The sequence below is a fragment of the Oxyura jamaicensis genome, chromosome 1 (genome assembly GCF_011077185.1).
Source record: "Oxyura jamaicensis isolate SHBP4307 breed ruddy duck chromosome 1, BPBGC_Ojam_1.0, whole genome shotgun sequence".
In the NCBI taxonomy this organism is placed as follows: domain Eukaryota; kingdom Metazoa; phylum Chordata; class Aves; order Anseriformes; family Anatidae; genus Oxyura; species Oxyura jamaicensis.
The window spans coordinates 30,292,837-30,309,202 of NC_048893.1; the positions used below are offsets into that span (position 1 = coordinate 30,292,837).

General features: G+C 35.5%; 1 protein-coding gene across 1 annotated transcript in view; it reads left to right on the top strand.

Annotated features, from left to right (window-relative positions):
• Positions 1–16,366, top strand: part of CNTN1 (contactin 1) — a 144,347-nt gene that overhangs the window by 60,855 nt on the left and 67,126 nt on the right. Inside the window, exons 3-5 of the mRNA XM_035326087.1 lie at positions 8,277–8,406; positions 11,016–11,188; positions 15,299–15,394. Coding sequence (XP_035181978.1) covers positions 8,277–8,406; positions 11,016–11,188; positions 15,299–15,394 — 399 coding nt within the window. The remainder of the gene's footprint in view (positions 1–8,276; positions 8,407–11,015; positions 11,189–15,298; positions 15,395–16,366) is intronic.

Consider the following 16,366-nt stretch of genomic DNA (forward strand, 5'->3'; position numbering starts at 1 on the left):
TCAGCCATGACAATGCTGTTCTGAAAGTAAATTTGGGTCATTTTGTACATTCCAGAAAGATAAAGCATTTATAATTGTAAACAAGAAAAAATATTTTTTTTAATAGTTTTACTTCTAAATTAAGAATATTCCATAGATCCTGTGTGAAATATACATTATAACTACCCTGTAAGCCATCGTGAAAAGGCGTATCTTGTAAAAAATGTAGAAAATGAAGATGTGCTTGAAATCTCTCACAGTATGATATCAAATTCAAAAATGAGAGTAAATGTTAATTGTAAATGTTAATTATTTGCTTATTATCATACTAACAACTTGAAGGTGCACTGATAAGCTGGTGTCTTAACATGGTTTAGTGCCCTATCTTTGAATGAGAGCCATTCAAGAAAATTATAGAAGATTAACTGTAAAATTACAATGTACTTTTCCCCTTGAGAATTGTTGGTTTTCTTCCACTTCCCTGTATTTAAATTAGATAGAGAATTGATTTCACAAAATGTGAAAGTGAAAAATGGAAAAGACAGGCAAAATTCTGTACAAAGAAGTTATTAAATGAGTAAATTTCACGTTCCTTACAAAATAGTGTCTCAGATCACATAGAAAGTAGCTCTCTGTGTACATGTGGCAACTAGCCCTGAGCAGAAGAAAATAGATTATTTGGATGATGGTGGCTATTATATATTAACTGTAAAATAATAATATGTAATTATTATTAGCAGCATCTACCAGTAAACATAATGGTCTTTCTTTGTTTCCCATTTTCCAAATTTTCTTCCATGTGATACAAAAATCATGATTAAGATCATCAGCTTTTTGCTTGCCTGCCTGTGTGATATATATCAGCCTTATGATTCAAATTGCTAAAACTATCATCAAAATTTACTTTATTTAGGCAATTTACTCTAGGCAGTTTGCTGCACTTGAACTTGCTCCTTTAACTACCACTGCCATGGAAAACAATGCACCAGAGGCTAAGTCTCGTCTGGCCAGTGCTGATCCAGAAAATTCCTGAGTCTCTGAAATTATCCAAAAAAAAAAAAAAAAAAAAAAAGGAACAAAAACCACATGACTGAACCTAGGAAGAGTCATTAAAAATTGGTCTGGCTCTGTAAAACTCAGTACAGAGCAGAAGTGGAATCCTGTATTTCAGCCATACTGTGCCAGATGCTCAGGGTTGCCATTTCCTCAGGTCTGTGAAGCATGATGAGGTTGCTGGGATAGGTTGCTGCAGACAGTTAATTTCTGCAGAAAAATGATTTGTTTGTGGGAAACTGGTTTGTAGTTGGCAGTGTTGTCTATACATGCTATTTATACATCATATTGCTAAAGTCTCTCAATTTTGTGACTAATTGAACATATTAACGTGTCTATAATCATTCAGGAGAAGCAGGAGTGTGGGCCAGTGTCTCTCATTCCCTGGGCTGGAATTTAGGCAGTTAGGTCTTTCTGATAAATAAACTTACCCTGACATGCTGAAGTAGCCTTCACAGAGCAAAACATGAAGCAATAGACTCCCCTCTAGCTCTGCAGAAAGGGAAATTTGTGTGGTCCAGATATCCTTTTTCTCTTTTTTTTTTTTTTTTTTTTTTTTCTGGTTTAAATTATAAAGTAGAAAATTGCTGAGTCCATATTTTCAGCTTTATCCATACCCTTTTGTCATATCTATTGTCGTATTTAATCCAAAAATTAAATTCTGCATTAGAAATGGATTTGGGAAAGCCGTACAGACCTTACAGTCCCCTGAAGGCAGATCCCCAGAGAGATGGTAACTTTACCCCAAGAGACTTTACAGATTAAAACTATACTTCAAGATTTATTATTTATAGATCCGATGCAGTATCTTTGCAGGCAATAAATGATACATAGATATATTGCATCAAAAAATGTTTGGAAAGATTGGAAGTGGATTTGATAAATTATCTGGTATGTTAGAAATTATATTCCTATATATATTGATAAGATCACTATTTCAATACATTTCTGCCTAGGGTTTGTTGTGGAAAAAAAAAAAGAAAAAAGGATATTTGTATGGCTTCTATTAGAGATTATTAAATTTTTCTAAGAAGGAACAGATACACCATTATATATTTGAATATGTGATGATGTAAGGACAATGCTACCTCTTCATGCTTGACCTTCTTCATGTTCTTTGGGTGTCTGAGCCCTGCAGAACAAATAAGAAGCAGAAAGTACAGTTGCACTTCTGGTGCTGCACTGGAGTGGAAAAATAATTTCTTTAGGGTAAAGACTGTTTTTGTAATACAGTATCAATGTACTGCCTGACCATCTGCTCCCTGACCTACGGAGTTTTCTAGATGCTGCTGCAAAACAAGTAAAACCAACCGTATAACAACAGGTGGGCCATGCCATCGTTGTCCCCTGCTTCCTGAGTCTTAACACTTGAAGACGTGGGAGATGAATTGTTGTTAGCTTTTGTTGCTAGTGATAGTGCTGCAGCAACTTCAGAACATTCAGCTCCAGGAGGAGGCTTTATTTTTGGGTTCGCTGCCAGCAGGCTCACCTGGGAGACTCCAGGTCATGTTGCACAGCTACAGTCAAGTAAATCCAGACTCTGCTCTGCTACGGGAAGATTCATAGCACTTTATGTTAACCATCCATAGGTTAGGTATGTGATACAAGTTTTCTCTGTAGTTGATGAAGAGAGAATGGGATGAATTACCTGCTGGAAATGCTTATCTACTCCCCCTAAAGAAAATAAGTATATGACTACTTTGGATGAAATCCCTATCTTTCAAAATTTTGTAAGATAAATTCCAAACATCAAGAATCTCGCTTTGAATTTGCTACTGTACACAAGCAAATAGACTGAGTGGAAAGAAAAATGAAGGAAGGAATACTTATTCTTGCTATCACTTCATTTATTAAACTTTATCTCCTCTCTGTCATATTATTAAGGTTTGATACACTGGAGTGCTGCAAACCCAGAGTATCCAAAAGAAAAGCCTTTTAAAGTCTTTCATGTTCCTTGCCACACAGATTAGAAAATAACCCCTAAAAATATATGTGATTTGAGCAATTCATAGTTGAGAACAAGACAAAAGTAAACAATTAGGTTTTATTTACTGTTCCATATTGGGAAAAAAATAATAACCTGCTGTTTAAAAGCTGTTTTCTTCTGTGAAATAAATAAATAAAGGTCACAATGGTCTTTAATAAACTACATATTTTCACTTCCTTGTCTGGTTGTGCTCACACCCCCACAGCAGTTTCCATAATTATCATCAGCTTTGCTTCATGACATTATCCTTAATCTGTGAGTAAAATCGATTTTCAAAATAAATTAGAACCTTGAAGGGACTGAATTAGCTGATAATAAAATTAATTGACTTGCCTGAAAGTGATTTGGATGCTCTCTCTCAACACAGAAATTATTTGCTATATACTCTAACCTACTGAAATTGATGTTTTGAGTTCAAGTTTATATATTGTCTATGATAGCAGGTTTCTTAATACTATGCAGAATGCAAATAGAAGGCTTCCATTGTACATGAAGAACAACACGAGCCGTTGTGAACAAGTGCTGTTGATGCAATTTTTTCTTCATTATTTCATAGTTATAAGAGGAAAGACTGAAGAGGTAGGTAAAATAACGGAAGATGAAACTCAGATCTAATATCAGAATTTTCATTAAAATTAGGAAGTTCAACAAACAGGTCTAAAATTTTAAATATTACATATATATATTTATTTTAAGCATCATTAAACTTCAGAATGGAATTGCTAAAAAAAATATAAAGTCTTACTCATAGTTTTGTTTTGTTTTGTTTGTCAAAAAGACATCTTTTGGCATGATTTGGTATGGTAGATTTGGTAGGATCTACCTAGATCAGCTAGAAATATCAGGTAATCAGTCACTCTTTTTTATATATGTAATAAAAGAAAAATGGGTCATATGCTGGTTTTAAAAGGTTTGAAGTTCATACACTGGGAAAATTAAAGTGAAAAAATCAAAGGCATGTTGCCCTGAATATGAGGAGTATGTACATCTTGCATCAGATCTAGAACAGACTGGGACACAGTCATGGAAATTCTTAGTAATGAGTTATTTCACAAAAATATGTTATCTCAAGGGGGCTTTAAAAAAAAAAAAAAAAAAAAAGGAATAAGGAATTGTTTGAAAAACAAATTAATCCAGATATTATTTTAATTCTTACCATGTATCTTTTCCACCTCTCAGGCTCTTAATCCTAAAATCCCAAGCTGCCCAAGTGCCCATACTTCTCCCCATCCATAATCAACCTCCTTCCTGTCTGCAGCAGGCCCACAGATAAAAGAGATACAGTGTTTCTACAAGTGTATTATTAAGTGAAGACCTGTAGGCTAAGCTGAAAAGTTACTTGGATAATTTAGGGTATTTTTAATGGACAGTAACTGCATTCATCTTTTAAAAATCAAGTCAAAATTTATCTGCTATGTTGTTAAATATATGCCAAATGAGTAATTTAGTGTCTGTGTAGTTACAACAGTACATAGAATTAGTAAATTTACATAGAATTACATTATGAAAATAAATACTGAACTAATGAAATGTGTTCTCTAACAACAACAGACAGTGATTAAGCTATTGGAAATGAAGCACAAAGCATGGAAGTATATGGTGGCTGTATTTAAAATTTTCCAGTACCTTTAAAGATAATAACTTTAAGCATAATTTCCATATCAAAGAGGAGATGGACATGAGAGATAGGGGAGAAATGGGAGCATAGAGCTTAGAGGCTGCAAGGCCATTTGTGTGGGCAAGTAGTTAGGACATGAGGAAGGATATGAGGCGAACAGAGGAAGGATATGAGGCGAACAGAGATCCAGGGAGGACTGATCCATGGATGGTCAGCTACCGATTTATTTTCAATTGTTCTTTCCATGACCTAAGTAAAACAACAGGAGTGCATGTGAGCTGGAAAAACTGTTTGTTTCTCTATTCTTATGTTAGTGTATACAGTGCAACATTAAGGCATTTGAAAGCTAATTCATTTTAATAATATGGAAAAAAATGCCATTTCCTAAATTAAATATATAAATAATTTGGATACACTGGCCTTCCTTTTTGTGCCTTCCTTTTCCTACTTCTCATGAAATTTCATGAGGTGACTTGAAAATTACTACCTTAGGTTGTTACTGATTGTTATTTTCAGGTATCATTTTGTTATCTTTTTCTGAGTGATGGATGTTTTATATTACAATTATTCACAGGATTGTGCAAGGAAGTAAAGATGTACTAACACAATTTTGTAACTGATCTTGTCGTAGTCTTTCAGATGTATGTCTTATTCAAGCAGTGGTCCTTTCAGGTGTTTTGAAAAAGAAGACAACTTTTCTTACTCAAAAGGTGGAATACCCTGCTCCTATTCTGTGCTGCGCTGCCCTGCTCCTCCCTTTGCAGTGGCACAGATCTTCATCAGTGAACAAATACACCTCACTAAACTTGCAGAAAACTAACCCAGAAAGGTAGAAGTGAATAGAGATTTCCACTCCCTTTAGTTTCCTAAGTAGTCAGTCAAGCATGAGGAGTGTTATAGAAAAGGCTAGAGGGAGAATGGCACTGCACAGCTAGAGAGTAGTCCATCCTCTTGTCTAAAGCAGGACCAGAACAGATAAAATGTGCTTTACTTCTCATCCCTTATTTATCTAGTGCATACATTTCCTTCTTCTTTTCCCTACTTTTACTTTCCCCCTTTTTCTTGTAGGCATAACATCGATCAACTGTTCTTTTCCCTTGTCCTCTTAGTGTCCTCTTTGGTCCCAACCTCCATCACACAGGCATGTTTCTCCACTAAAGTTTGAAAATTTCTTGCTGTTAATTTCTTTCTCTTCTTTTTCTTCTTTACGTTGCTTACATACTACTGGTCTGCATACAACTTTTGATTGAGAATAAAGGGGTTATTGGTTGCCTCACCTGGCGTGCACGCAGTCTGCTCATCTTTTTGCGCTCAGCCAGACATCTGAAACTCAATTCATAATAGATGGCAGCAGAAGTGCCATTACAAAGCATATTTGATAGGTGTGAGAAACAGACATTCACTCAGTATAATTAATAGTGCTGGAAGCATTAAAAATGTATGCCATGAAATGCCTAAGTGCTCTGTAACACCATTTGAGTCCTATGGCAGAAACAGTCAGCTGCATATGATACGGCTATTTGCTGCCAGAGGCCATTGTTATTCTATATTCATATTTAAGAACTGCACAGACACTGCTGTCAGGGTTGTGGCTCAGTCATTCAAGGTTCTAAGCAACTACATGATTTCTGCCTTTAGAGTCTGAATTGACTTCTTTTGATCTAGCAATACATAGATTTTTACATAGTGTTGTGCTTTAAAATATCAAAGAAAGCAAGCCGTTTTTCAAAAGCTCTGCATTTTTTTCTGGTAGCTCTTCTTTCCTTTTAAAACTTTATCTTCTCATTAAATTAATTTATTTTTAAAATGAAGTTGCCTGACTGTATCTATCACCGCATAGGAATGCCTTTTGGATCTGTTCATGTCCCCAAGGGGAACAGTGCTTTTACCCAGAATTGAACTGGGAAGGGAAGTTAATTTTTATACAATAGCAGCTTTCTGCTAGGTCTGTATCTCTATGAATGTGAACTTACAAGCAATGAAATACATGCATATATGTATTGTTTTATGCATATACGATATTTTAATACTGATGTAATTTATGTTACTTAATTACATAGATAGATTCTACCTTCTCTTTTAGATTTTATAAAACCTGCTTAATTTAATCTAAAAAGTTTTAAAAACAAAGGTAAGAATTTTAAGGGGATAAGTGTAATATCATACTTTGATTTAAGGGCTTTCATCTGTTACATTGCCAGTTCATGTGTTCATCTGTGGAGATTTTTTAAAAGTAACATTACGAGATGTACTGCTTTTTTTTGTAGGCAGCATGGATACTATTGCAAAATGTTAGGATTTTTCCATCCTTAACCATTGATTTGGGAAATTATTAAGCTAAAAAGATTCAGCTATCTCTAAAGATCATTTCAGGAAAACTATGTTTCTTTTACCTTACAAGATTTTTGCTATCATCTTCCAGAAGGTATCTGGCATCTCCAGGATTTGGAGCAGAGCTCTAAACTGGAATGGAAAGTGAGCCTGGAAGTAGATGTACTACTTTGCTTTTCCCATGAGTTTGGCTTGCAAGTGTCCAAATTGTAAATTAGTTTAGTCTCAGCAGAGACCTGTGAGAATGAGAGCTGTGTTGTCTAAAACTTATATCTCTGCTGAGCATGCACCATCTTCTCACAGTTCCATTCTATACCTAGAATGCATATTTGCTGTTTTCAGAGAAAATCAAAGGGGGGAAAAAATAATTAAAAAAATAAAAAATAAAAGGGCACAGAGTTACATCCTGGATTTCCTCTGGATTTGCAGAGCAGAATTTTCTCAGACCTTTCCCACCTCTGCTCTTGCTTTTACAGACCCCAAAGATCAGCAGCCTTATACACTGGGAAGAGATAAAGGAAAAGGGAATGCATCAGAAGCAGGCAGAGCCTGCAATCTTTACAACAACATCATCAAATGGAGGATAAAGATTAAAACACAATAGTTTGTTGCCAAATCTGTTTGACATTCACTCACCTTTAACAGCTTAATTTTACAAACTTCAATTATTTTTGGCATGGAACTTTGTATTTTACTTTTTGAGGGAAAAGAGTTAACATACATACCTCAGCTTGAAAGGAAGGACAGAATTACATTCTGGAAACAATGCAGTTCTCAGCTATGATTTCCAGCATTAGTTTTTCTTTGTATGTATTTACATATTTTGCATGTATTTTTTCCAAATATATGAAACAATTGGAGCTGATAAGGTTGCAAGATGAGGGACACTTAATGTTTAGATTGCTGTTTTGTATCTGGACCTGTTAGATGAGAATTTGTTGGCCTCTGTGAAATAAGCTGGTCTGACTTGCATTTCTAAAGGGTATATCTTCAATTCATAATTATTTCCATCAAGTCTGGCATAAGCTATGAAAAATAATGACGATGCCAGCACAGAAAACGGGGAAGGTAGTTTCAGAGGAACATGATTTAATTTACTTTTGTTCTCAGAGAACAGTATTGAAGAAGTCAGTGAAGGAAGGTCAGCACTACTATTATCCACACTATTCCGGTTTTCCTGATGAATATAAAACTTGATTTTGTGGTGCTCACTATTTAGCCTTTACATTTTGAATGCAGTCGTCGTGTTGTAAATTCTTCTTCAGTTTGACTACTAAGTGATTAATTTTCAAACTACCTATTTTTCAGAGGAAGGAAACAAAGGTTATGGACCCGTTTTTGAGGAGCAACCCATTGATACCATCTATCCAGAAGAATCTTCAGATGGACAGGTTTCAATGAACTGCAGAGCTCGAGCAATTCCTTTTCCTACTTACAGGTAACCTCTCTTATTTTGATAGTCAGGTCTTATTGTGTATTTTACGCCGTGTATCAGTTTTTTGTATTAAATGATTGGTTGTCTTAATAGGAAAAAATGGTAGAGTTGCTATTTTTTTCAGTAAGAATCAACCTGGATTAAATTTGCCAAAATGTCTAGACAGTCTTGAAAATATTACAGTCCTGTTGTGTTAAATGTTTTCAGCTTTTGAAAGGAATACTGATGCAGATGCAAAACATAAAAAAGTGACCTTTAAAAAGCACTTAAGAGGCAATCTTTCTACCTTAAGTTAGGAAAGATTAGAGTTCAAGTCCTGGTTCTTCTGGAATCAGAATAGCTTTCTGATCCGAATTTACTCTGAAAGAAAGACTGGTCTTGAACCTGAATATTTTACATCTTATGTTGCTTCTATGTCCACCATGTTGTAAAGAGGCAGTCATGAATGTGTAAAATTCACACATATGTCCTCTTTCATGATAAATGTGTTGTAATTAACAGAGCAGTTCTGCTTCATTGTGAGATCTCAGGCCAATAAACTCAATTATCTGCTCTGTTTGTATGTATAAGGAAATGTACTTAAGGTTGTTATTATTCTGACTAATTTACAACCTAGTCTTGGACAGATAACTGCTGTCATCAAACTAAGGTCAGACGCAATTTCTTGTCAGCAAAAAAAAGATACATTTCATTAAATTATCCTATGCTTGGTCTTGATACTCACTTATTTGTCTTCCTGAAATTCATTCATGCTTCTAAGACCGAAAAAAACAGTTGAGTCTGATGGCCATTCTTTCAAATCTACTGCATAATCATGGTCAAAATTTTGGTATTCTTCTACCAAAACAGCTTATCTAGTCTACGTGGTCTTATATATATATATATATTATATATATATATATATATGTTTACAGTTTGACTACTTATACAGAATCACCTGTGACTGAAGGATTTGAGGGGTAGCTAGAATACCCCCTTTGAATCTGATCTCTGGCTTTAGTATCTTTACAATCCTACAAGTTTTTCTACATGGTATTTTGCTGTTACACTTTTTTTGTTGTCCCCATGCCTGGAAAGGACTGGAAGCCATGTAGCAGTGTGGAGAGATCAGATAAAATTAAATTCAGAACCTTTCAGATATACATACCCATCACTTCCAGTCCATCCAGACTCCCACTTTCTGTCTGCAGTGCAAGACAAGGCTACTCTCTTTTTTTCATGATGCCATTATTTCAGTCTGCCTTAATGCATTGTCTTCATTTCTTAGCCCTCTAACAGCTTTTCAGCCAAAATACCTGTTTTGGAGGTATGTAAGTCCTTCCTGACACTTCTGTTGTTTCTGACCATTCATCTTCTTAGTCTTCTCTTCTAAGTTTTATAATTTACATTTTTTTAAGAATTCATCCACTGTTCTTTCAGTATTTGATGGCCCTTTGCCATTGCTAAAGTTCAAATCCTAATGTGATTTATGCTCTTTCATTGCAGCATAAGCTGTGCTCCTGATAGTTATTCCTAGGTATTTCTGCACAGGGGATTTATTATTTGTAATACAGATGTGTAGACCATCTCACAGGATTGAAGAATGATGCCCATAAAATCCTATCAAAGCTAGATAGTATTTATTGCATCTTGAAAAGCCTGCCATTTCATTAATTAATTACTTAATTAATTAATTTGGTGGTTTCCTTCAGCTTCCAAATTCTGTATATTTTGGTACAAGTTTTCAATAAGAAGGGAACACATAGTGTATACACTCTCTTTTTCAAAAAGCAGTGCCTATGCTTAGCTTGGTACAAAAAGCAATCCACACTGCAAGATTTTTATGATCATCAATGTTGCAGCTTTTCGTGTTTGTGCTCGGTAAATGTGTAATTCCTTTCAAAGAAGATTGTTGGCCCCCCCTTGTGGACACAGTAATAGATATAACTTCTTGCATACCGGTTCACACTCATTGTACTGTAATTTTCTTGAAATCAATAAAAGTCGTTAAGGGCCAGACTTCACCAACCAAGTTTCTCTTGTAGTCCGAAGGGAAAGTTACAGTGACTCAGGAGACCCACTGCAGAGTTTTACAGTGATTAAGATGGGAGTGTCTAGCAATTTTCTAGATACAGAAGCAGCTCTTCAATCAGGTGTGACACTGTTATTGTGCTGACTTCACTAGCAGTTTAGGCTTTATGAAACATTTTCATCCCCTATAGCAATTGTGCAAAAAAGTCCTGAAAATCTCACCTCCAAAGGTGCAGAGGACGTATATCCTTAGCCAGTTTGGCCTTACGTAGTTGTTTGACGATACGTTTATAATCCCAGTGCTTGGTGATGCCTAGCTCACCAAGTGCCAGCACAAGTGTCTGGTACTACATAGATCAAGTTTTACTGTATGTCACATCTCTGAGGAGGCTGAAAAAGACTGAGGCTGTTATATTTAAAACACCTATAGAGTTCACCAAATCTGTGGCTCTTTCTGAGGAAAAACTAAAACCATACATAGTATAGTATTAATGACTTCCTATATAGTTTATCACAATTTATGAATTATTTTTCAAATCATTTTGCTTACTAGGTTTGTTTTTGGGTGCCAAATCCTTTATCTGGCTTTTCTTTCTTAACAGGTGGAAACTCAACAACTGGGATATTGATTTAACAAAGGAGCGCTACAGTATGGTGGGAGGCAGACTTGTTATCAATAATCCAGAGAAATCAAGGGATGCTGGAAAATATGTCTGTGTAGTATCGAATATCTTTGGAACTGTCAGAAGCAGTGAAGCAACTCTGAGTTTTGGATGTAAGCCAATTTTTACGTCAAAACATAGACAAATTAGTTACCTCAAAATACCCCATGTTTTACACTGAAGTGTTTTCTGCTTGCACGTGCTGTAGCTGTATTACTCTGCAAAGAAGTCTTAAGTGCCTTAGTCTGCAGAGGACAACACAGAATAAGTTTTATAAACATTTTATTTTGTTTAGTATTCAGCTGACATTCCAACCTTTGCAGTGAATTATTATTAAATTACTAGTTGAACTGACTCACAGAACCAGATCTTGAGGTAATCACGCCCAGACTCTTTAAATTGTGGTAGAGCCAAAGGGGAAATTGTCACTAAAGAAAGACTCTTTAAATTGTGGTAGAGCCAAAGGGGAAATTGTCACTAAAGAATGACACCAGTAGTGTCACGAGGTGGATCAGGCAGTTGTCGCAGTGAAAGCACAAGAGGGATGCCTGGAGGAGGAGGGTAGGGCACTCAGTAGTAAAGTGTGCTCCCTGACTGCTGGGTTGGGTGAAGACCCTGCTGGGGGACATTTCTGTCAAATGTCAAATTCAGATAATCATGAACAAGTGTTGTGAATGCCTGCATATGTGCAGACATACACTGTCATCTAATGGATGCATTGTAAAGAACTGAAGCGCTGCATGACAATTAATGGAAAATTTTACTGACAGTTTGGGATTTTTTTTCTGGATTTTTTTTTTTTCATAAGAAGACAAAAAAGGAACCCAATCTCATCTGGTGACCATTCACAAAGCCCTGTGTGCCCTTTAATTCTGACATTAAGTGCTTAGTGCCCCTTGTCTTTCAGCAGTCTTCATCAGCAGAACAGTTTCACTCCTTACAGTGTTTCACTTCTTACTGTGATCAGAGATGAAGTGAAAAGTTCTGTTTCTGCCAATAATTGTAATACTGTGGGACTTCATATCTAAAAAAAGCTCAGGGGCTGTAAATAGTTGATCTAGTCTTAGTCTGTATTATAGCTGGAGTTTATTCTATTATGAATAGAAGACCAGGTTGTTATTTCTCTCTAATGGGGATAACATAAAAAATCAGTTTACACGATATTTTTTTTCTGTATTCAGTGGTAGAGATATATGGTGTTCTACAAAGCAGGCATCAGCGGTGCCAGTCCTGAACAACCAGAAGGATAAGAGCTATGACAATAGCTGCAGCTACTGAAAAGCAAATAAATATAATAGATAAAATGAGTAGAATCAAAACAGTCCCTGGCATGTTTTTATGACTAGCAGCTCACAAATTGCATGAGGTGAACACTAGTAGTTAGTGTACTGGACAATTATACTGAACACAACCCTAATATCCAATATTTAAATATTCAAATGATAACAGGGCAAAGAGGGAAAGAATAGAAAAAAACAAAAACAAAAACAAAAAAACAAAAACAAAAAGATACCTGTAAACTGCTAAGTACTAGTTTAAAAATGGTACTGTAATTCTTCTTTACACTGTTGTGTTTCTTCCTGTCTCCTTTTTATGATCATCTGTAAAGAAAAATACTTACTTTGATAATCACTGTGATAGTTTCAAAAGAATTAAATATAGAGTTTCTATAGCTAATATGGGAAATAATCTTTAATAGATTTTTTGTTATTTTGCTTGTGCAAACTGACTGAAAAATAGAAACAAACATTTAGAGGAGTTCCAGAAAATCTTAACCATCTGTAAATGAGCAAGACCTTTTATTTTTGTGTTACTGTCAAATTTGCTGAAATTATGGGGCAAAAGTCACATTCTCATAAGCTTTATGTCAATTAACCCATCTGGGAATACTGTATGTGGTAGATCTGGATTGGCCTCCAGGAAGAAAAGAAACAATTCTTTTTATCTCCAATGTTTTTTTTAACCATTAAAATCTGTTTTTAATGTTACACATGTACTCCTGAAGGAAGGAATTTTATCCTGCAGGAATATTTAGTTGCTTTTTGTTGTGTGCTGAGCAAAATCACAAGCTGAAATACCATTCTATTTGCTGAAAAACACTTTCAGAAGAGCAAAATATAGCAAGTTCATAGCAGGGAGGCTTAATGAATGACAGTGAAGAGAATTCATACTCTCTAGATGTTAGCTATATGCTTCTAAGAGTAAAATGAATATGCTAATTCTTTCATTCTAACTAAAAATGAATGTCTTCCAATTAAGAGTTCATGGAATCAGGCTTATTATAATTATTGAATAATAACCAAGTAATGCTTATGCAAAGAAGACATCAAGACCCAATCAGAGTTCAGAGCATTTCATAAGTGGGAAGGAGGTATACAATTACATCTCGATAATTGTATGACATTCCTGCACCTGGCATAGACCATTCTATTTCTGTACCAATAGACATATATTTTACATATACAAATTGCCTAGCCTATCTGCTATATTTAAATTTGTGGTGACTGTCCTAAAGTCTCAAAGGTTAGTCAAAGAACGTTGTAAACAAAATGTCTAGATTTGAAATGTAAATTGCAAATAGCTAAAATAAGTAAAAAGCAGTGAAAGGTCTTCCTTTCATCAAACCCCACGCTCTCCAAATGCGAAGTATCAAATTAACAACAGATTTCTTTCTGATGATTGTCATTTATATTTTTTTCCTATTTCTGCAACATTTTAAAAACCAATCTGCTCCAATGAAAGTAGAAATTAATAATAGTGGTAAGTTTCTAAGATGATGAAAAGATCTGCAACAAGGAAATACATGCCTGCAGAAGAGATTAGTCAATATTTTGAAGAGAGAAGTAGTTATGTAGTAAGGTCCATGCTGAAAAATGGAATGGGAATATGCTCAAACTACTATAGGCATGGTATGAATATATGTATTCCAGTCTATGTGAAGAGCTTCTTTGGCTTTGATTACAAAACCTGTCTGGTAAAATTGCTAATTCTTACTAGGTCAGTATGATATACTTAATTTCTTCTTTAACAAAGAATAATATTTCAAATAAATTGGGAGCCACTTGCGGAGAATTGAATACATTGTGCTAGGGTACAGGGTAAAATTATATTAAATAATCATCAGAAGTCCTTAGAATGGTCCATAAGAATGCCTACCTTGTACTGTCTAATAAAAAGATCCAGATAGTCACTGGAAATATTATATCACCTTCTGGTCAGTTTGAGCAGAAGAATGATGAGCATTTCAGAAGCTGGTACTTATGTAACACTCCTTGAGTTTTTTTCCATGCATTTGATAAAGCATAATAATATTATGCTTTAATTATAATATATTATAATATACACATGATTATAATACATTATGCATATTATTCTATAATATTATAATATAAGTAATCAGGATTTTTACAACTTCACTGCATATGGTGACCTAGAGATTGTTCACAAGAGGCATTGTCTTCAAGGTCTTTATAGTTTAATTTCAGATTGGATACAGAAAATGAGAATGGTAAGAAGAAGCAAAGTACAGTTATTGACCTAGTTAAAGGCTATTAGGAAGCTGTTTGTCTTATCATTCCAGATACCATTACTGTTTTCCCATGGTCTGAGGGATAATGGGTAGCTCCACAAAGGATGTGTTTCTTTATCCTTTTACAACAGTCCCTTCACCCATGCTGCAGTTGGTTTAAAAAGTGTCAGTTAAGGTTTCTCCTGAGATCAGAACCACTTCTGTCCCAAAGTTCTGGCCCAAAAGATTTCTCTGCATTAACTGTTACCAGTCCTCGGCTGCTGCAGTTGTCATGGAGGGCAGTCAAGGTATTTTAGGGAAGCTACATTAAGTTACATCTCAGTATTAAACTCACATTTTTTAAAATCCGATTAAAACCTACAAACCTTTTTCTTTCTTTTCCTGGGATTCCTTCTTCCAATGTAGCTCACTTGGCTACTGTTAGAGATACAATCTGCACCATTTCTCCATTTCTTTCTAGAATTTCTGGTTATGATGACTAAAATACTGTAAAAAATCATTGCACTTAATGACAGAGTTAAAATGAGTAAAACTGGCATAATGCAGCCACAGACAGATACCTATCTGCCAGATATTGTTGTATTTTTGTAGTTATCTCTACAGGCTGAAATATTAAAAAAAAAATAAAAATAAAAAAATAAAGGTTTTATGACAGTGAAAAACAGTTTTCCTCCCCCACCTTGTTTTAAACTAGATCTGGATCCCTTTCCACCTGAGGAACGCTATGAGGTTAAAGTACGAGAAGGTGTTGGAGTAGTGCTTCTTTGTGAGCCCCCTTACCACTACCCAGGTAACTCAGCAGTGATTCATTTTCTGTTGCTTAAGAATAGAAGACAAAAGAATATTTATTTTTAAAAGTTTCCTTTAAGTTTCCTTAAACAGTAACTTCTATACAGCTTGAGGATCACTGGTTAGGTTAGGATTTTATTTTGAATATATGCTTGTACATATGTAAAGGACATGGTTGAATTTTCAGACAGTTTTTATTATTGCAAATAATATGACTCAAACTAATCTGGATAATGGAAGGTAGCCTTGGCCTACCACTCAGAGGATTTGAGTACATGTCAATGTGTCATTGTGTCATCCCAGAATTGCTGCTGGCCTTGGACAAAGCCCAGCTGCATTCCACCTAATGAACTCACCTCAACAGAAATGATCGTGGCTCCTGTTAAAATCATGGAACAGCAGTAGGCACCCTCAGAGAGTCATAGATGAGATAATTTAAGCTCTGGAAATGCCTTTCTCTCAGCGTTAGCTGCTGAAGAGCTCTACAGGGATTATGCCTGTATCCTCAAACATTTGCAATTACATCATGAGGGGTGAATCTGACTGCTAGCATCTCTGTTATTGTACGCTGCTTGTCAAACAAGATAACATTTCAGTTTTCATACTGTGTCTAAGTACTGCAAGGAGTTGAAGAACTGAGACACAGTTAAAATATTCACGGGTTTTGTCCAAATGACAAGACAGACAAAAGCTTCCCAGCTTCTCAGTTGGGTCAGGGCAAGACAGCTTCACATCTCCTCTGCACCCCGCTCCAACTCCAGTGGAAAGGCTGGGCCCAAGGGGATCAGGTGCCCAGTGGTCTGGACTCAAGGGAGCAGCACCCTGATGTCCAATGTAGACATCTAACAGCTGGCTACTGAGAGGTGTGTGTGAGTAAACACTCTTCTGTAGCTGCCTTTCCCAAATAAAAGATGTGTTAGCTAGAAATCAGAGTGTGGTAATTCATATGCAGAGAACATTCCACAGTTTAACT